Source organism: Vombatus ursinus, unplaced genomic scaffold (genome assembly GCF_900497805.2).
Source record: "Vombatus ursinus unplaced genomic scaffold, bare-nosed wombat genome assembly UNPS02014926.1, whole genome shotgun sequence".
In the NCBI taxonomy this organism is placed as follows: domain Eukaryota; kingdom Metazoa; phylum Chordata; class Mammalia; order Diprotodontia; family Vombatidae; genus Vombatus; species Vombatus ursinus.
Window position 1 is genome coordinate 1,258,467 of NW_020954704.1, and position 21,633 is coordinate 1,280,099.

A 21,633-nucleotide genomic window follows, 5' to 3' on the forward strand; every position below is an offset into this window, starting at 1 on the left:
ATATATATATATATATATATATATATATATATATATATACACATATACATATATATACATTTGTATATATATATGTATGTATGTATGTATGTTTGTATGTGTATTTCTCAGCTATGTATGCCACCTTTACACAGTGTGGCCATAAGCTAAGGTACAGAAAATTCATTAACAAACAGAAAAGCAGAAATTTTGAATGTATCCTTTTGTGTCTACATCTAAGCAATATCATTTATAATCAATGAGGGATATTTGAAAAAAAAATGTTCTAATTTAAATGGTGATACAAAATCCAATACAAAAGTACTGATGGATCAAAGAAGTCACAGAAACAATAGAAATTTTGTTTAAAGAAAATCACAACAATGAAAAAATATGCCAAAACTTTTGGGATGCAGCAAAGTATTCCTTAGAAGAAAATATATACTTCTAAATGTTTTTAATCAGCAAAAGAAAGAAAAACTAAATTAATTGGTCATGGAACTAAAAAATTTAGAAAAATAATATCTCTTCCCTAACACAAAAATAGATATTTTGAAAATCAAAGAAAAAAGTAGCCAAAACTGGGGGTGTGGTGGGAGGGGGAAGGTTTCATTAATTAAAAACAAACAAACAAACCTAGGAGCTGGTTCTAATAAAACAGATAAACTGATGGCTAATCTGACTAAAGATATGGGGGTGAGGATGGGGGTGGGAGAAATTGCCAATATCAAAAATTTAAAAAGATTCACAACAAATGAAGAGGCAATAAAGTATATTGCTTGAAATTATTTTGTTGAAATATATGCCAACAAAACTGATTTAAAGAAATAGATAAACATTTCCAATTTACAAAAATATAAAAAACCCAGATTAGCACAACAAAAAGTAAAAAATTTAAGTCACAGAAAAAAAAATTGAACAAGCCACGAATTAAATGTATCCCCATATTCCCTGAAAGAAGCACAGATGTTCACAAGTGAATCTGATCAAACATGCAAAAAACAATTTCAATATTATATAAACTGTTTGCAAAAATAAGATGGAAGGATTTTACCAAACTCCTTACATGTGACAAATATGATCCTGACGCCTAAAGCCACAAGACATAAAGCAGAAAATATAGACTACAGGTCACTATTGCTAATGAATACTAATGCAAATATATTGAATTAAATGACCATAACCAAAAAGTTATGACCAGGTTTGATTTATAACAAGAATGCAAGGTTGGTTCAATATTAGGAAAATTATGAATGTAATAGACAATAACTTAAGAAAACATTAAAAATCACATGATTATAGCAAAAGAGGTAGAAAATGCTTCCAAGAAATTCCAACATCCATTTATGTTAAAAAAAAAAATTCAAAAGCATTGGAAAAATGGACTGTTCCTCAATATAGTAAATAACAACTACAAAAATGAAAAGAACTAGCATTATCTGCAAAAGAAATTATACCAAAAATGTCACTAAACCATGCATATCCTTTAATCTAGAAATACCACTATTAAGCTTATACCGCAAGGAGGTCAAAAACAGAGGGAAAGCACCTGTATGTACAAAAATATTTTTGTTTGTTTTTGTTGTAGCAAAGACCTTTAAATAAAGTGGGTGACAATCAAATGGGATTATGTTCACATTATGTTCATAATTTTCCTAATATTGAACCAACCTTGCATTCCTGTTATAAATGAAACCTGGTCTTAACTTTTTGGTTATGATCATTTCAATATGTTGCCATCACCTTTTTGCTAATATTCAATATATATGCTTTAGTATCATGAACAAATCATGATAAATGAACATTATGGAATATTATTGTCCTCAAGAAATGATACATGACATGGTTTCAGTGAAATCAGGGAAAGTTGGGGGGACTGAGGCACATGATGTGAGCTGAACCAAGAGCATCATTTACATGATGACTATAGTAACATTAATGAAAGCAATTTTGAAAAGTTCATGTACACTTTCAGACAAGGCCAATGTGTTGATTTTCTTTACGTGACTATATTTGTTACAAGGCAGAGTTTTTATTTTCAGGGGTGTGGGGGTGAGAAGGAGTGGAAGGGGAAATTGGTGAGTAGTGATAGTGATGCCTAACAAACAAACAAAAAAAGGAATGAAAGAAATAGAGCATCCATGAACCATTTAAAAATACATAGAAGAGAGCAGAAGGAAGTTCAGAAAGGACAAGAAACCCAAACTTGATATGATCCTGTTAAATTTAATATTTACTCTAAAAACACCCCAAGCTTTATGTAATAGGGATCATAATCTCATATGCGATTCTTTTTTTCTGTTATTTGTACATTGTAGACAACTAAATGGCCCACAAGCTAGAACTCTGGGCCTAAAGTCAGGAAGACCTAAGCCTCAAACATGTCCAAGTGTCTAAGTGTGACCTTGGACAAGTCACTTAATCTCTGTTTGCCTCAGTTTCCTTATCTATAAAATGAAGAAAATAATAGCACCTACCTTGCAGGGTTGTTGTAAGGATCAAATGAAATAATATTTGTAAAGTACTTACCACAGTGCCTGGCCCATAGTAGGCACTATAAATGCTAGCTATGATGATAATATTTTTTATACTTATTTAGTTCATATTAAAAAAGAAAATTTTGGACATGATGCAACTTATACAGAGACAGCCCTAACATTACATATATTTCAGTTTCCTATGAGCTGTCTCACCTTCCCCAAGAGACCTTACCTTAAGAACTCAATCGACAAGACCAACACATAACAATTAATTTACAAAACTAAACTCTGGCTCTCCATCCCTCCAAACCAGCTATTTCTCTGGACTTTCCTATTTCTGCTAATGGTCCCACATTTTTCTAGTTATTCAGGCTTGAAATCTCAGAGTCATCTTTGATTCCTTCCCTTTCCTTCATCTCAAAAGCCATTCACAAGGTATTATGGGTTTTACCTCCAAAACATGTTTAAGGCCCCTCCTTTCCATTTTCACTGCCACCATCCTGGTTTAGGCCATTCATTAATAAACTTTGTTCAGAGATGATGGCAATAGTCTCTTCATTGATCTCTCTGTTTGTAATCCATCCTGCATTTGTTAGGGGTGGAGGGTGGTGAGCTATGGGGGTCCAGACCTAAGATTTCATTGGTATAGGGGAACTCCCTGATATGGAAACTCCCTCCTGTGATGTGTATTATCATCTTATCTGTAACTAACAGTCTTAGAAAGTCGCCTGAGGCACGGAGTGGTTAAGTGACTTACCCTAAGCCACAAACCTAGGGACCAGAGCTCAGGTCTGTCTGAAACACTATATCATGTTGCTTTTCATCCTATATACCACTGCCCAATTAATTCTAAGAACAACTCTATGTAATTCCGTCACATAGAAATCTTCAATAGTTTCCCCACTTTCCATAAGATAAACTCATAGATCATAGACCTTAGATCTTGAAGGGATCTTAGCTAACTCACCTAAATCCATACTCCTCTGTCCTTTACAGGCTTGCTATGTTTTGACCCCAAACTACCTTTCCAGACTTACCTCTCACTATTCTGCAAATGCCTTAAACTCTTGCCAAATCAGGTCACTTATTTCCCCCCAAAGCCCTGTTCTTTCCCACATTCTTAATTTTGCTAATTCTGTTTGCTCACTGGATTTGAAATATCTCCCCATCAGCACAGAATTGAGCCTGAGCGACTAGAACAGGGGTTGGGAACCTGTGGCCTCGAGGCCACATGTGGCCCTCTAGGTTCTCAAGCATGGTCCTTTAACTGAATCCAAACTTCCAAGGCTGCAGGTGCCCCACCCCTGGACTAGAAGAATGACATATTGCTCCACATGTCCACACCAAGCTTAGATACCATCTCCTACAGGAAGCTGTCCCTAACGTCCCAAATCATTCCCCTATTCTCTGAAGCTTACTGAATTTTGTTTGTACATTTCACAGAAGTTATATTTTGCCTTGGATTATCTGTGTAATTGTTTTAATTTCTTTACTATGGAGAAAGAACATAGGTGAGAATAACATGGGATGAGAGAAAATGAGCACCCGCATCACTAAAATTACAGATCCATTGGGGCAGGAACATGAGTTCAAATCTTGCCTCAGACACTTACTAGCCGCATGACCCTGGACACATCACCTAAACTCTCTTTGCCTCAGTTTCCTCATCTCTAAAATGGGGATAATAAGAGCACCTACCTCCCAGGATGGTTGTGAAGATAAAATGAGATATTTGTAAAGGGTTTTGCAAACCTTAAAGCAGTATAAAAATGTCAGTTGTTTTTGTTATTAATATTGAAATATAAATAGATACTAAGTTCCTCAAAGATAGGGACTGCGGCTTATTCATTTGTATATTCCCCTAAGCACCTAACAGGGATTTATTTCTGTCTGGAACAACAACTTAGCAAGACAGGCTATTTGGGCAACATCATCCAAATTAAGCCAACAAGAATTGGCAACATGGGAATTAATTGTGTGGTATATTTTAATACTGGCAGCTTTTGAACGATGAATAAAGATCACATGGATCAAGTTTCCATTTGACTAACCTTTCTTTGAGGGTTTGTGTAGGAGAATTAAATAATAAAGACTGAAGAAGGCAAAATCCTCCTTGACATAAGCGTACAGATTTTTACATATGGGCCCAAATATAACTTTCCTCAAGTTAGACTGTATTTCCAAATATATAAAAATATGATACACACATCTACCTTTCAGGAATTCGTCTATTTATAAAGGGAGATCAGTGTGACTATTTTCTATTTACCGAATGCCTAAGTAACATAAGACTAAGAAATGAGATTCCAAAAGGAGTTAAAATCTAGGAGACCATTTCACAGCCACACTGTTCAGCCCTGGTCAAAACAACATTTATAATCCCCCTTCCCCCCCCCCCCCCCGCAAAAAGAGCCTAGTAAACATAACACCTGTTTTCTGAAGCCCTGTCATGCTACATTACAGGACAAGCTAATTTGTCCCCTGGGGACAATCCAGAAGACAGCCATTCTTCCAGTCATTATAATACTTCTTGCCTTGTGGGCTTCTTAGCCTTGGTGTAAAATTCCTTGGATAGCGATAAACAAGTTTCCTTCTCATTGAATTGCTCCAAACCTATAGTTCAGAATAGCTCCTGAGTCTATTGAACTTCTTGGAGTCCCTTCTTCTGGGCCTTTTTTTTTTTTTTTTTTTGTTAAACTCCCATCTCTCTGGAGCTTCAATAGAGATTGGGTTTTTTGTTTTGTTCTGTTTATTTGTTTATGCCTCTGTCTGTCCCCTTGGCATCCAAGCATCCATAGGGACATATGCAGATCTGGGAAACTGGCCAGTGAATCCTGGAATCCAAGAAAGGAGGATCTGGGGCGAGGGGGGGGCGGTGTACATGTGAGGAAAGAATAAGAAGAAACGACTTTGGATCATTTGGCTTTTTCCTGCCACAAACCAACAAAAGACTGTTTTCTATGCAGGACACATTAGTCCTCACCTATTTTGACATCCAAATGTCAGCCTTCAAATGCTTCTCCATGTGGGATGCTGTTCCTTGCCAAATCAAACTCTAGGTCAAGAAGTTTGTTCTGGTGTTCAATTTTAATGTTTCTTTTCTTATTTTGATCTCATAGTTCTTAATTGGATCCTGTTGTTGAAAACCACATAATTTCCTCTCATCTTCAATGTTTATAGCCTTTCAAGATTTAAAATAATAAGAAGAGTCAGAATAGCTAGAATTTATATAGTGCTATTCATACATTATCTCATCTGATTCTCAGGACAATGCTCTGAGGTAACTACTATTGTTATCTCTACTTTACAAATGCTTCTAAACTCCCACCACTTCAACCCCATTAAGCAAAACTTAGTCATCCTTCGTTCATATTACACATGTTTGGGGCTCTTATTCTTCCATATATCAGGCATTTCCATTCTTGTAGGGTTGGAAGTCCTCTTTGTTGGCATCTGCACAGTCCTGAGAGGCTGCAGAGGACAGAGTGTAGGCCCACCATATGCCATGCATCTCATGGCTCTTTGTCTAACTCTGATATGAGTGGCAGTTTCTATGTGTATACATTGTATGTCTGCTGCTTCAGAGCTGAAAGCAGAAGGCCATGAGGACATTCATGCATCTTCATCCGATAATCGCTCTCTCCAAGACAGCCCCATTTAAGCCTAGGATTTAAAGTCAGGAACTCTGAGTTCTACTCTTGGCATTGCCACTCACTTGCTGTGTGGCCTCTGAAACAATTCATTTCCCTTCTTTATCCTTTGGTTGCTTTAGGTGGATTAAAAAATTCATCACTTTAAAGCATTTTCAAAACCTATGGAAATGCTAACGTCAGCAACAGAGATAGATGGTTTCATCCTTGGTAATATTAACCCTGGCACTATGTTGTCAAAGCACAAACTAATCTGTTAACCCCCAAGACATTCCAAGGAGGTAGGTCCTTAGAATACTTCCAACCACACCCATGCTTCCCAATCTTCTTTAAACCAATTTACATTTGGTTTGCATTTTGGCTGGGGAATGGCTCCAAGGTACACTGGTGGGAGAATTCTGTTAACCTGACCCATCCATCCCAACTTTTGTGGTTAATAGTATTACAAATTTGGGTAACACAGGACAGTAAATCACAACTACAATAACAAAGCTGAAAGGACACACAATTTGAGCAGAAACACCAGTGATTTTTTTTTTGAATCGGAAATAAAAAAGACCATTGATCATAGCAACTGTCTGAGATTAGTAGGGAACCACATTTTCAAACATCCTGCAGTAAATCCAAGTCTATCCAGCTGGAAATCAACAGTGGTGGTAGAGCCCCAGAGTGTGCAGCTCACTTTGAAGTCTTTTTAGTTCACAACCAACAGCCTCCAGGTCCCCCCCATCCCACCCCCTCAGTCATCCTGAGCTGTTCTGGCTTGGTCAGATTTGTAAAGCAAGCCATAAGCTTCCATGTAAGCTTACAAACAGACTCCAACTTCTGGTCAGAATGGCTTGCCAGCGACCATAAATCCCCAAATACTTTCTCTAGCAGATGAAATCAGTTGTCAAGTGTCCAGACAAGGCAGTTGGGTGAACAGAAAGGTCTCCACTATTAAAATAAGAACCTTCATTTCATTTTGTTGCTATTTTCTCCAACCCCTTCCCTTCCTCCCCCACCCCTGCTCCAACTTATGTTGTTTTCTTTCCATGTATTTTTATTTTAGGTTACCTTGTGCCATGGCCTATAAAAGATTAACAATAATAAGAACAAAAAGAGCTAAAAGGAGAAGGAAAAAAAAAAGAGTACTCTCTGAATACTCAAAATGGCAAATTGGTCAATTTTTCCTATACATCCATTCATTCAACAAACATATAGATTAAGTGGCCACACTGGGAAACAAGGCAATCTGTAAAAAATGGATGCAAGCCCATTTAAAAAAAATTACAAAAAAGTAAGGCTGATCAAAACTTTAGCAGTGGCTTCTAAGTGACATAGTGGTTACAGCACTGGGCACAGAGTCAAGAAGACAGTTCAAATGTGACCACGGGCAAGTCATTTAACTTCTGTCTTCCTCAGTTTCTTCAAATGGACATTATTACCATATGTAACCACTGTTTTGCAAGCAAAAGCACTTGTCCTGGAGCTATGGCTGATCTAAGAAATATATTTCTTAAATCCATCTTGGAAAAGTACACATATTGGGAGTTCTCCCTTACAATCTTAGAGAAAGAAAAAGAACTAGTATGGGCACTTAATAAATGCTTATTTCCTCCCTCCCTCTCCCCTTCCATCCTCCCCTCTTTCTGATCCTTCTTTCTTTCCTCCTTCTCCATCCTCCCTCCCTCCCTGTCCTTCCTTCTTCCCTCCTTTCCTTATTTCCTCCATCTCTTCCTTCTTTCTTCCCTCCCTCTCTTCTTTCCTTTCTTGATCTCTTCCTCCTCTCCATTCTTTCCTTTCTTTCTTACTGTCCCTCCCTTCTTTCCTTCCTTTTTTCTTTCTTCCCTTTCCTTCCTTTCTTTCTCTCCCTTCCTTCCTTCCTTTCTTTCCCTCCTTCCCTTCTTCCTCCCTCTCTTCCTTCCTCCCTCTCTTCTTTCCTTCATTCATTCCCTCTTCCCTTCCTTTCTTTCTTCCCCTCTCTCTCCTTTCTTTCTTTCTCCTTTCCTCCCTCTCTCCCTCCCTTCCTTTTTTCCTTCCACAGTCTCTCAAGGACTGTTTCCTAATCTATAAAGTAAGGAGATTGATTTCTAAGTGATTTCTAAGATCCATTCCAGTTCCAAAATGTAATTATCCTATGTTCTCACAACTACACCAAACAATGCATTTACCTTACATTATGCCCACTGACATCTCATGTTGCTCTTGCCTATCCTACATTGTCTGGCCAGATGTACTATCAGCTGTCTCTCCTTACTGCTTACATCCCAAGTGATTACCTCCCTTACTGATTACCTCCCAAGTAATATATAGGTAGGTATATGATCCCTATTTGTTCAAAGTTTGTCCATGAGGAAGAAAGAGATACTGTCTACTATTAAGATGCCATAGATATTCTTATATTCTTATCTCTAAGATTACAAGGAAGAACGCCCAATGTATGTACCTTTACAAGAAATATATTTCTTAGGTCAGTCTCATAGCTCGCTCTGGTAAGCAAAACAGTGGTTAGTTGTACCAATATCCAAACCAGAGAATAATGGACAGAATTAAGAATAATGATTTCTACTTTCTAGATTTGCCTTAAAACTTTCGGTCCCCTTCTCTGACCTTCAGAAGTTTTTAGCCTCCTCTAGCTGCAGAAGCAAAGGAAGAGGACACATATGGTGTCACACTAAAATTCTAAAATTCTAGGCCAGCAGGAAAGGAAACCTAAGTGTTTGTCCTTTGGGAACCCTTTCTCTAGTGTGGATTCTTCTGGCATAGAACCCTACAATTCCACAGAGGAATGAAAACACATGGAGGAGAACAATCGGAACTGAGCCAACAATCTGAACCGATATGACTGTAAACTCATCCAATGAATGAGAAATTACCAAATATAAGCAAAAGCATACAAAACAAGTTTAATTGCGAAAGCACAAAAACAAAGACAACTCTCAACTTTACAAACGCTGGACAGGCAGCAGCTGGTCAGCTGAGATGAAAGAAGCCTGAGAGAATGCCTCCCCATCTCCTGACTTCTCCACCCCCCAACGACTCCCCTCCAAGCCAGCAGGGACAGGGCTTTGCTCTCGTTTACAGCAGTGTGCAGATGACCTTGTTCCAGCTAAGATAGGGGCTCTCTTTTGATCTCAGCAGGGGGAGGCTCTGGGCCCGCAGCTGACAGATATTAATATCCCAGGATCTTCTGGGGTGGAAAGGATCTTGAGGTAGGACGGTCACTTATAGTCCCTTTTCTGCATTACCACAGGGGTGATTTCATTTCCCTGAACCATCCCCTACTGAGAGAGCATCTTAACTCTACTCAAATCACTTTATCAGTGGCTACTCTTGGTCGCTGACCCTCTCCTCATCATTGCTGTTAAAGGAGAACTACTTAAGAAGTATCTTCTTTTCTGCAGCTGAAACCTATTACTTGTCATCTGACGGAAAACAAACAAGACTAATTCGACCCTTTGCTCCTCCTCACATCCCTATGTTTCTTATGGTTTGCACATGAGAGAGACAGAAAAAGAAAGGGACTGAAAGAAACAGAGACAGAGTGGTGTATAGGGCAAGCAGGAGGCAGAAGGGAAAGAAAGGAGGCATTTTCTAGGCTGATATGGGTATACAGAAGGTCTCAATAGCATGCTGATTAGCCATTCAAGTAAGTGCCTACTGTGTGCCAAATATTGTGCTAAGTACAGGAGATACAAAGAAAGGCAAAAGAGGGTCCCTGCCCACAAGCAGCTCCCATTCTAATGGGGGAGACAACATGCAAACAACTATATACAAACAAGCTTATACATTGGAAATAATCACCAGAGGGAAGGCACTGGAGTTAAGGGGGGATGGGGAAAGGCTTCCTGTAGAAGGTGAGATTTAACTGGGAACTGAAGGAAGATAGGGAAGCCAGGAGATAGAGATGGAGAGACACAGCATTTCAGGTGTGGGGACAGCCAGAGAAAATGCTCTTTATGTAGGACATCATCTCTTAAAGCTGTCCTTTTCCAAGCTTCCCTGTATACCAGCTGCCAGTCACCCATAAATGAAATATAGCATATCTGTGAAGCTTCAGTAACTGAATGCTCCTTATTCCAATGCACACATAGTTAAAAATGACTTTAAAATTATTTTTAAAATACACTTCAAACATATAAAACCATAGTAACATGAATAACCATAAACAATAACCCTAAAAATGGATATCAGTGTTCTAAGGCATTCATCCATTTAATCTCATTGGCAAGTGACTTCACCACAAATATTTTAGGTAAATGTACCTATATACCCTCTGCAAGCGCCCTGCTGAACAAAGAACAGCCTAGATTTACAAAAACAATGATCAGGCCTACTCCCATCCTTAGGACTTCATAGAACAAAAAAAATAAAACGTTTATAGCTGTCAAGAGACACCTTTTCCTCAGGCTGAAAAAAAGATTTTTTGGGTCTAGTTTTCTCACTATACTCTCCTGGGCTTCCTTTAAGTTCCAATAAAAATTTCATCTGCTATAGGAAACCTTCCCCAACGCCTCTTAATTACAATGCCTTCCCTCTGTTAATTATTTCCTATTTATCATATGTACAGCTTGCTTTGTATATATTTGTTTATATGTTGTCCCCCCTCCCCATTAGATTGTGAGCTCCTTGACGGTAGGAACTGTCTTTTGTTTCTTTTTGTATACCCAGCACTTAACACAGTGAGCCTGAAACATAGTAGGCACCTAAAAAAGACAAGTTCAAAGGACCCCTTTATAGCCCTTAACACATAGTAAATAGACACTTAATAAATGTTTCCTAATTCATTCATTGATATAGTCACAGAATAAAGTTATTCATATCATGTGATGACCTCTTTCTGGAGAATCATTATGAAGTAGAAGAAAGTGCACTTGCTTTGAGGCAAGAGGACCTGAGTGCAAATCCTTCCTCTGCCACTGTGTGACCTTGGCCAAGCCACAATCTTTTGAGGACTTAGTTTCCTCATTTGTAAAATGAGAGATGTTGGACCAGAGGGCTTCTAAGCCCTAAACATATGACCCTATGACAAGACAAGTGATAGGGTAGAATGAATGGGACAATGAAATTCACTAGGGCTACTTGATATTCAGACATGGAAACAGCTATAATTTTGGACATTTCTATACATGAGCTTCTTCTGTTGGCGGCCAGGTGGATAGCAACTGAGTATGGAGTCAGGAAGACCTGAATTCAAATATAGACTCAGGTACTTTCTAATTGTGTGACCCTGGGCAAATCACTTAACTGCCTGAGTTTTCTGACCTATAAAATGGGGATAATAACACTATCTACCTCATAGGTGTTGTGAAGCTCAAATGAGGTATTATTTGTGAAGTGTTTTGAAAATCTTTTAAAGCGCTATTTAAATGCTAGTTTATGACAACAAATATCATTTTATATCATCATCATCATCATCACCATTATCCAACTGGACTCATTCCAGTTCTTCAGGGATTTCATTGAGGCAGCCTCATCCCTCCCTCTACAAATGGAAATCCCAGCCCCTCCTATGACTTCCCAGACAGTTTTTAAGAGTTATTATAGCAAAAACAATTAATCACTCATCATTCAACCTGAAGATGACAGTCTCTGACCTTAACTCGGTTGTTCCTTGAATGATAAACACAAAGTTAAGTCTATCATTTGGCATGTACCAAAAAAATGTTCCAGTTTGTCACAGCCTTATTTTATTTTAAAATGTAAAAGCCATTTTTAGTTAGAAATAAGATTTCTGTTCATATTTATGAAAGTACGGTCTTAGGAAAATTAATCTGGGAGTGGTATACAAGATGGACTGGAAGGAAGCTGGAGTCAAGGAAACCACTTAAAAGAATAATAATTATTTGGCAAAATAGATCTAAAGTAGGTAATGTCAACATAAATTGAATAAAAGGAATTAAAAGTTTAATATAAATTGTGAAGGAAGCAAGAAATGGGGATGAGGAAAAGGGAAGCACCAAAGATGACACTAGATGATTTTGAGCCTTGACAACTTCTAGAATTAGGACACTGGTTTTTTGTTTGTTTGTTTATTTGTTTTGTAGAAACAACTCAAATAGCATGCCTATAAGCACCTTAGGGGCAGCTAGGTGGTATCATCTTCCTAAGTTCAAATCTGATCTCAGACACATACCAGCTGTGTGACCCTAGGCAAGTCACTTAACCCTGTTTGCTTCAGTTTCTCATCTGTAAAATAAACTGGAGGAGGAAATGGCAAACCACTCCAGTATCTTTGCCAAGAAAACCCCAAATAGGGTTACAGAGAGTTAGACATGACTGAAAATGACTGGACAACAAGAACATAAGCATCTTATCAAGTAATTAATTAATTTCTGGAACCTATTGTTGAGAATCAAACATACAACTTAACAATTTGACAGACACTATAGTAAAGCAGGACAGTTAGATTGCTCAGTGGATAAAGCGTGGGCCTCTGGCCTCAGACATTCACTAACTGTGTGAGCCTGGATAACTCTCTTACCCTTTGTTTGCCTTAATTTATGAGAGAAGAAAATGGCAAACCACTCCAGTATCTTTGCCAGGAAAACCCCATAAGAGGTCATAAAGAGTCAGATACACAGTAAAACAGACAAGTTAAGGGGACAAGAACGGGAGCAGAGGAGAAGCCAAAAGCCAATTCAAGGCCTAATAAGTTCTAAAGATTAACTGGAAAATTAAAAAAAAAAAAAATAAAGATTAACTGGCAATGGACATATAAACAAGAAGCACTAAAAGATGGTGAATAATCTTAAATGTATGTTTTAGACCACAGTCTTTATCCTGAAAGAGAGCCAAATCTAAAATAATAATGATAATGATAATAACAACAATAGCATTTATATAATTCTTTAAGGTTTGTAAAGAGCTTTTCAGTAGGTGGTCTTATCACTCCCATTTTACAGATGAGGAAACTGAGGCAAGTAGAGATTAAGTCACTTGTCCAGGGTCACACAGCTATTTAAATATATAAATATATCTAAATATAATATAATACATATTATATATAATATATTAAATATAATATATACATAAATAATTTAAATATCTAAATCTAAAACTGTTCACCGAAGCACCTAAAACCCTCAAACCAAAAACTGATCTAATTCATCTATCTACTAAGGCTTATTGTTATCAGGAGCATAATTTCCTGAGAGTTTTTATAAATAGAAGAATTTTCTGAATCTTTTTTATAGAGTTATCATAAATGTCTACATTATTTGGTTTCTACTGGTTTGCATATATGTGTATATATGTGTGTGTGTGTGTGTATATATGTGTATATATATATATATATACACACATATATATGTGTATGTATATATATGTATATATAAGGACATTCCAAAAAGGGCCCAACATTATAATTTATAGTTAATTTCTATATGGTAATCTAATAGCTAATTTATGAAGGTCAAAGAATATATTCAAGTAAAAGAAAAAAGCTACTCATATCAGTTCACTAAGCACAATGGGAAAGCATTGCCGATAAAGACCAAATGAAATATACATCAACATGGTAGGTGCGCCTTGAATATGGGTCACTTGTGACACTGAATAGGGGGTTCTCAGACACAGTAAGGGAGTCTCCAAAAACAAGGGCTTGAATACAGAGACAAGATGAAGAGGACAAATTCACAAAGCTCTGGTTTGGTTCACTGGCCAGAATTTACTAACCATGTCCCTCAACTATCAACAGGAGGCTGAGAGGCAGGTGGAGATACATGTCAGTGTCAAGTTTCAGCCTCCATAGGACAGATCTCTTACCTCCCCACAGGGAAAAATCATCAGCTGGAGACACCAGGTCTGCCTGAATAGTGAGGTCTCCGCTCAGATGGGTTGTAATTTGATTCGTCAAGATAACCTGTGAACAGACAGGGAAAAAGTTGAGGGGGGGAAGAGAGAAGGAAGCAGGGGGAGGGACAGTAGAAGAAAGGAGAAAATAACCAAATTAATTATTACAGCTATCAGAAAGCAGATTGTGGACTAGGTGAAGAATGATAGCCACATAGGCAGGAAGGCCCCTGCTCTGACTTTCAGCAACTTTCTCTCTAAGCCAAAATAGATTATGCTGCCTGTCAGTCATTGATGATGCAGAAATACTAGGTACTCAGGTAGGTTTTTCCTAAGCTTAAACCATCAAATAGGACTATGATTTAAATTATAAACATACAAAACTCCAAATTGAGAGAGGTTGCCTTGTAAGTCTACTGACAGAAAACTGGTTAGAAATTAGAAAACACCTCTGTCCTCAATCCTGCCCACATCTGTTTTAAAACAAAAACAAATTGTAACTTCTAGCCATAAAGTACAATAATAGACTGTTAACTTCTTGGGGACAAGGACTTTTTTCTCTTTGTACCCTCAGCTCCTAGCACAATGCGTGACACATAGTAGGCACTTGATAAATTCTTGTTGATTGACTAAATTTAATGTGTTGGTGGTACCTAACAACAATAATAATAATAACTCCATTTAGAAAAGTTGTAGCATTATTCTTCATGGGAGAGTGCCTTTTATCTTACTGACTTATCAGGTCAGCAGTTCCCTTCTCCTTTAACTAATCCCGTCTATAAAGTGGGGACAATAATCTGCTAAATCTTAAACTTTTATCTCCCTAAGCCAGAAAAATGTGTTTCTCTCCAACTAACTGATTTTTAGAAAATGTACCATAAAAACAATAATGTCTCCTGAGTAAAATTCAGAAGTTCCCTTATAATGTTGCTCTATCACTTTACATCACATGTTCAACAACAGGCCTTCAAGCTATAAAAATCACATTGGTATACAGCCATAAGGTATTTTCCCACTGGACACATTAAAAAATTGTAATCTTTGAAAATAGCTACACAAAAGTTTCACTGCATGATTTAGAAGTTTATATAATGAACGGAAAAATTAGGTCATGCTCATAGCAACTATCTTACAAAAAGAGAGTATAAACTGTAATGTTTACTAAGGTGAGTGATCATGGATGGGCCAGTTCTTAAACTCCGTAAGTCTCAGTTTCCTCATCTATAAAATGGGAATAAAAATATTAATAGTAGTACCTGCTTTGTAGGATTACTGTGAGGCTCTTAGGAGATAATGTATGTAAAGAAAGTATTTTATAAACCTTAAAAGCACTGTAGAAATGTCATCTATTCTATAGATTAGAGCATTTCCATTGTAGTCGAAAACTCCTAGCATCTTGGGCATCAATCATGCAGTCAATCAGTCAATGAATCAATCAACAAATATTTATTAAGCACTTATTAGTGCCAGGCACCGTGCTAGACAAATATCAAACACTCCTAGTACTTCATTCAGAGGAAATGCTTCTTGGGAAAGGACCACTGAACATTATTGGGTAACTCAATACACAAAACATTTAGACAAGCTGCTTCAGTCCCATCTCCAGGGTCAGTGATGGTTTCTTTTGTAACTCTGACTTGAACAGAAATGGAAATCATCTCCATTCCCTGACACCAGGTTGATGTTTGAAAAGGTTTTCATCCACACTTCTACTATTGTCTCTTGGGGGCAGTGACACATTATAAATCCTGTACCTGTGACATCTTAATGGGAAGCTGAGAGAATGAAGGAATGGTGGGGTCAAGAGAAGGAATTATAGGGACCATAGAGGAAGAAGGAAAAAATATTAAAGCACACAGCTAAATTGGGTTTGTGAGTGACTGATTAATCTATAGAAATGACTCTATGAATAGCAGATTTTTTTGGTCTCTGAGTTGATGTACATAATTGGGCAATTAAATTTAAACAAAGTGGTTATATTTGCTAAGAACAGAGCATTCCTACCATAGCTGGAAGCTGCCAGCATCTGAGACAACACAACCACCACAAACAATAAATATTTATACGTTACTAGAAGGTTCATATTATTTCATCTGATCATTTGACCCATTATCCAGAAGAAATGGTTCTTCAGGAAGGAGAATCAGATGTGTATTTGTCCATCTTTAATCCATCAACTCATTTATATTTCAAGTCCCTTGACTGGTCTTTAATAATGATACTTCTCATCTGTGGGCAGTCTAATTTCAAGTAATAACAGAATTAGAGTAGCATAAAGAATATTTTAGGCTTGTAAAAGTTCTTAAATTTCCCCTACTGACTTAAAACTACTCAGTGTTACAGACTGTTCAGAATAGTTTAGAAAAACATGCAAAGGATGGAATGTTGGTACAAAGTAAAAGATGAGGGAGTAGAGGAAGGAGAGGATGTGTGTGTGTGTGTGTGTGTGTGTTTATGTGCGCTTGGTTGAGCTTCTTTCCATGGTCTAGTCCCGAGTGCTTCATGCTTATGCTTCATTTTATTAGTTCACCCAGGAGTGATCAGGGTATGGTGACCTGATTCACATTAACCAAATATACAACTAAATAATCAGGATAACTATTTATTAATTAATAATGAAAAATACAGCTACCAAGTTGAATGAAACATTCATAATTTGTTCAGTACCCAGTAGGAAACCAAATTAATACGAGAAGCTTGAGAGATAATATAATAGAGAATGCACTAACTCCATTGGGAACCAGGAAACCTTAGTTCAAGTCATGGTCATTATTGCTCATTAGCTATAATTGTGGAAAAATCAATTGACCTCTGGGGACCTCAGTTTCTTCATCTGTCAAATGAAGGATTTTAACTAGAGAATTTTGAGGTTCCACCTAATTCTAATATTTTGTGACTTTTTATTATTTAATGGATACTGTTATCAAGCCACACTAGCCCTGATGATGCAAGTTTTTTTCACTTACAGTCAGCTTTCCAGCAGAGCAGACCACTACTATCAGTGTCCCCTAAACAGTGCTGACACTCTTATTCTCTATTTCCATATGCAGATCACCATCTTACTCTTATGAAATTATTCCCTAAGTAACAATGAATTCGATTATAATTTACTTTGTGTTTTTTTCTTAGCCCTAACCTCGGCCTCTCTACCACACTTGACACTACTGACCACTTGGCTCCACGCTGAGTTTTTGGGTCACCACTCTCTCTCTGTTCACCGTCTACCTGTCTGACTGCTCCTTTTCAGTCTCCTAATCCATATAATGCCTCCTAAATGCATGTGTTCCTCAAGGTTTTGTCCTCTGGTCACTCAGAAGAGTAACTCATATCCTAGTTATTGACCCTGGCATATTACGAGGTATATCTGATCCTGAATTTCCCAATCCCCATCCCCAACTTGAAGACTTTCAGCTGGATCCATGGAACTCTGTCAATCAGCCTCAGCCTTGTGCAACAGAAAGAAGAGAAACAGTCCCCACATATCAAAATGGTCATATGGTCTCTAACCCTCTACAACAGGGGTTCTTAACCTTTGTGTGTCATGTCCCCTTCTGGCAGGCTGACCAAGCCTATAAACCACTTCTTAGAATATTTTAATGCATAAAATAAAATACAGAGAATTGCAGAGGAAAGCAATTATATTTAAATACATTTAAGAAATTAAAAAAAAAAAAGTTAATGGACCCCAGGTCAAGAACCCTTGGTTCTAGGAGTTTAAAACTTTTGTTATGGGTGATTAAAACATTCTAAATGCTCTTTTCTTTTTTTCCATTTTGATTTCTCCTTCCTCAATTTACTTGACTATATATGTAAGTATACACATACATGTATACACACATATACACATGTATGTGTGTATACATACACAGACATGTCTTTATATATTTATTATGTATGTACGCATGTATGCATCTGTGTTTATCTCCCAACAGAATATAAGATCTTTGAGAAGGATCATTTTCTATCCTTAGGGCCTAGGACAGTGCCTTGTATAAATCATACATTTAATGAATGCTTAATAAATTCAGCTGGATTAAAAAAATGTAATTTTTTTTCATGTTGACTACTGGGAAATTTGTTTTGAGTTTCTGATAGGCCCTTTTACCACTCAGCTAATGAAATTATATTACTTAAGACCTAAAAGTAAACAGGTGCACCTCTACTATCAATGGTAACACCAGAAGAAGAGGTAAATGGAGGACTTGATTTTTATTTCGGGGTGGGGGAGATTAACAATAGTTCCTACAAATCCAAACCACTCTAATCCTTCCTTTAACAAAAAAAAAGATGCTTAAAAATAAAATGGCAGAGAGGCAAAAAATGATACCAGAGCTTTCCCATAGTGCTTCTACTAATGATAACATCTGCCTTCATAACATCTATTGTATTCTCTTTCTCTCTGAGACTGTCACCACCCTGGTGCAGGCCTCATCAGTTCATGTCTAGACTGCACTGCGCTGCTTCATGGTTTCCCAGCCTTGAGTCTCTCTCCTATTCATTTCATCCTCCGTTCAGTTGTCAAATTGATCTTCCTAAAGATCAGATTTGACCACATTACCTCTCTATTTGATAAACTCCAGTTCTTCCCTATTACCTTCAGGATCAAATAGAAAATCTTCTGGTTGTTAAAGCCCTTCCTAACCTGGCCCCTTCCTACCTTTCCAGTCTTCTTACATCTTACTTCCCTCTCACCTTCTACAAGAAGGCCTTCCTAGACCCCATTAAAGCTAGTGCCTTCCGTCTTCTATTTACCTTGTCTCGATCTTGTTTATACATAGTTGTTGGATATTGTTTCTCCTGTTAAACTGTGAAATCTTTGAGGGCAGGAACTGGTTTCTGCCTTTCTTTATATCATTAGAGAAAAGCATCCCAAGTGCCATCACCAGTTGTCCTGACCTATGTCTTGTATGATGACTCTGGAAGAGAGAGGGTGGCTGATGACTCTGCACAGCTCTGCCTCACTTAAATCCAATGCATGTGCAAGTCAAGACATCATCCTCCTTATGTCACTGGTCCTCTTTCAGAACTAAGGAGAAGCAAGTGATTATCACAGCACCTGGAATTTAATAGACAATAAGTCCTTTTTCAAGGGCAGCTAGGTGGCACAGTGGATAGAGTGTGGGGCCTGGAGTCAGAAAAACTCATCTTCCTGAGTTCAAATCCAGCCTCAGACACTTTCTAGTTGTGTGACCCTGAGCAAGTCATTTATCCTTGTTTGCCTCAATTTCCTCAACTGTAAAATGAGCTGGAGAAAGAAACGGCAAACCAATCCAGTACCATGGCCAAGAAAATCCCAAATGGGATCACGAAGAGTTGAACACGACTGAAAAATGGTGATGTAAAAACAAAAGATTTCAATTTTTAAAAATTCAAGGATGTCTTTCAAAAACCCAGTTTACAGTAGTTATAGTTGGCACAAAGAAAGAAAAGAAGGCATCGTTCCTAGAATTTAGAATCTTACATCTCAAAATAGAAGGAGCATGAAAACAGTTGAGTTGTAAGTCAGGATTCTCATACTTATTCCAGCATGGAGTATATTCGCCATCTCTTGGGGGAGAATGAAGCCCTGTAACTTTTGATAAAAGAAAGTCTTTCCCTCTAAGCAATATTTATTGCTAATCCAAATGCTGGTACAACTTCCTTTTTTGACTTGACATGTTATAAAGGAATGTAATAAAATGTTGTCTACTCATCCCAACTCATCTCTGGCTCTCTCTTGTTTTTTTAACTCTCACTACCCAAAGTTAAAAGGTATTACCTGTTATTTTTCCCATTAAAGACTCAACTGTTTTGGAGAGCCAGTTGCTAAACATTTACCAGCACACCACTGGATTATGTTATGCAATGTTTTGTCACACGGAGAGGTCCTTCAATAAGTTAATGGAAACAAATCCTTTCTATTTATAGCAAGGTTTTTTTCTACAAAGCACCAAAATGTGACAAACATTTTAACTTTTTACTGATCTTCTCTGAAGTAGGTAAATGCCAAATACTTTTAATCTGAGACTCAGTTTTTCTAACTGTAAAATGGGTATAATATTTTTACTACCTACTTCACAGGATTGTTATAAAAAAGATTCTTTGTGCACTATTGAAGACTATAAAAATAGGAGCTACCATCATTACTAACCTCATTTTCCACATAGAGGAACTGAGGCAGTGGGAATTTTGAACTCTTTGTCCAGCATAAGCACTATAGCTAGGACGTGGACTTAACTGTTTCTCATCTACCTACCTCTCCCCACACTGCCACCATGCCAGCAATGTAGCATGGTTCCCTAAGCAAAGTAGAATGAAGGGCTCTGATTTAGAATTTCATTGACTAACACTGGAGAAATCACTTCCCTGGATTTTGCTGTGATATTCTATAAGATGGGAAATTACACCTAAATCAATCCATTTAAATGAACCTATAATAGAAAATGCTAACAAACCTTATCTCTTCCACATATAACCTGTGCCATGAACTGCTTAGGAATCAAATTCTAATAGATAGCAATTAGCTGTCAACAACTACTAAAAAAATGCAAAGCATGTAGGGCAATCCAAAACAAGTGAGGCAATCCAAAACATATTTTATCAACCTTTTTGTCAATATTCAGTGACCTGACTGCATACAGTTAACTCATTTCCTAGATCTGTAACAGAGTTGAGAAATAAAATTCCATGGAGAAGAGGCATCCATAGGCAAGCAGAGTTCAAGCGTTCAGTTATTTTCAGTCATTTCAGACTGCTGTGACCCCACTTGGGGTTTCCTTGGCAAAGACACTGGAACGATTTGCCATTTCCTTCTCCAACTCATTTTATAGATGAGGTACTGAGGCAAATATGGTTAAGTAACTTGCCCAGGGTCACCTAGCTAGTAAGTGTCTGAGGCCAGATTTGAACTCAAGAAGATGAGTCTTCATGACTCCAGGCTTGGTGCTCCACCCATTGTACCACTTAGCTGCCCAAGAAATTCAAATAGCGGCGTATAAAAATTAGTGATGTGGCAGTTAGGTGGCACAATGGATAGAACACTGAGCTCCAGTATCTTTGCCAAGAAAACCCCAAAATGGAGTCACAGAGAAATGGGATTTCTTAATAATACTGACATATCTTTGCTGATATGGTGATGTAAAAACAAAAGATATCAATTCAAAGATGTCTTTCAAAAACCCAGTCTACAGTAATTAGAGTTGGCACAAAGAAAGAAAGAAGGCATCCTTCCTAAAATCTAAAATATTACATTTCTCTCTCCCCACCTCCTTTTCCTTCCCTTCCCTTGCCTTCCCTTCTCTGTCTCTCGCTGTCTCTGTTTGTCTGTCTCTCTCAAAATCAGTGATTTCAGGGCAGTTTCTAATCCCTACCAAGCATCTACTTCCTTCTTTCTTCCCCTACCCTACTCTAAAGGTGCCACAACCTAAAGCAAAGAGTCACAGAAGTTTCAGAATCACTTTACAACATGTCTAGTATGGCTAAGTGCAGTGGTTTACACGGCTATTTCTATTTCCCTTGATAAGGGGATGGAGAGGAGGGAGGCAATGAGAGGTAGTGTTAGTCAAATCACAAATGAATATCTTTCAAAAGGGGTTACAGGAGACTTCTGATTTGGAGACCAAGAAACTGTCCAAAGCTACAACTATGAATTTCCTTTATTAAAATGAAAGCAGAGTAAAGGAAAACTTCATTCAAAAAACTGTACTTTGCCTTTTCTGGGAAGCTGGGCGGCACAGTGGATAGAGTAAGCAGCCTGAAGTTATGAAGAC

The 21,633-nt window shown here is 37.6% G+C and overlaps 1 protein-coding gene across 1 annotated transcript in view; it reads right to left on the reverse strand.

Annotated features, from left to right (window-relative positions):
- RAD51B (RAD51 paralog B) overlaps window positions 1–21,633 on the reverse strand; it is an 888,004-nt gene that overhangs the window by 317,444 nt on the left and 548,927 nt on the right. The window contains 1 exon segment of the mRNA XM_027843747.1: window positions 13,859–13,955. Within this exon segment, the coding sequence (XP_027699548.1) occupies window positions 13,859–13,955 (97 nt within the window).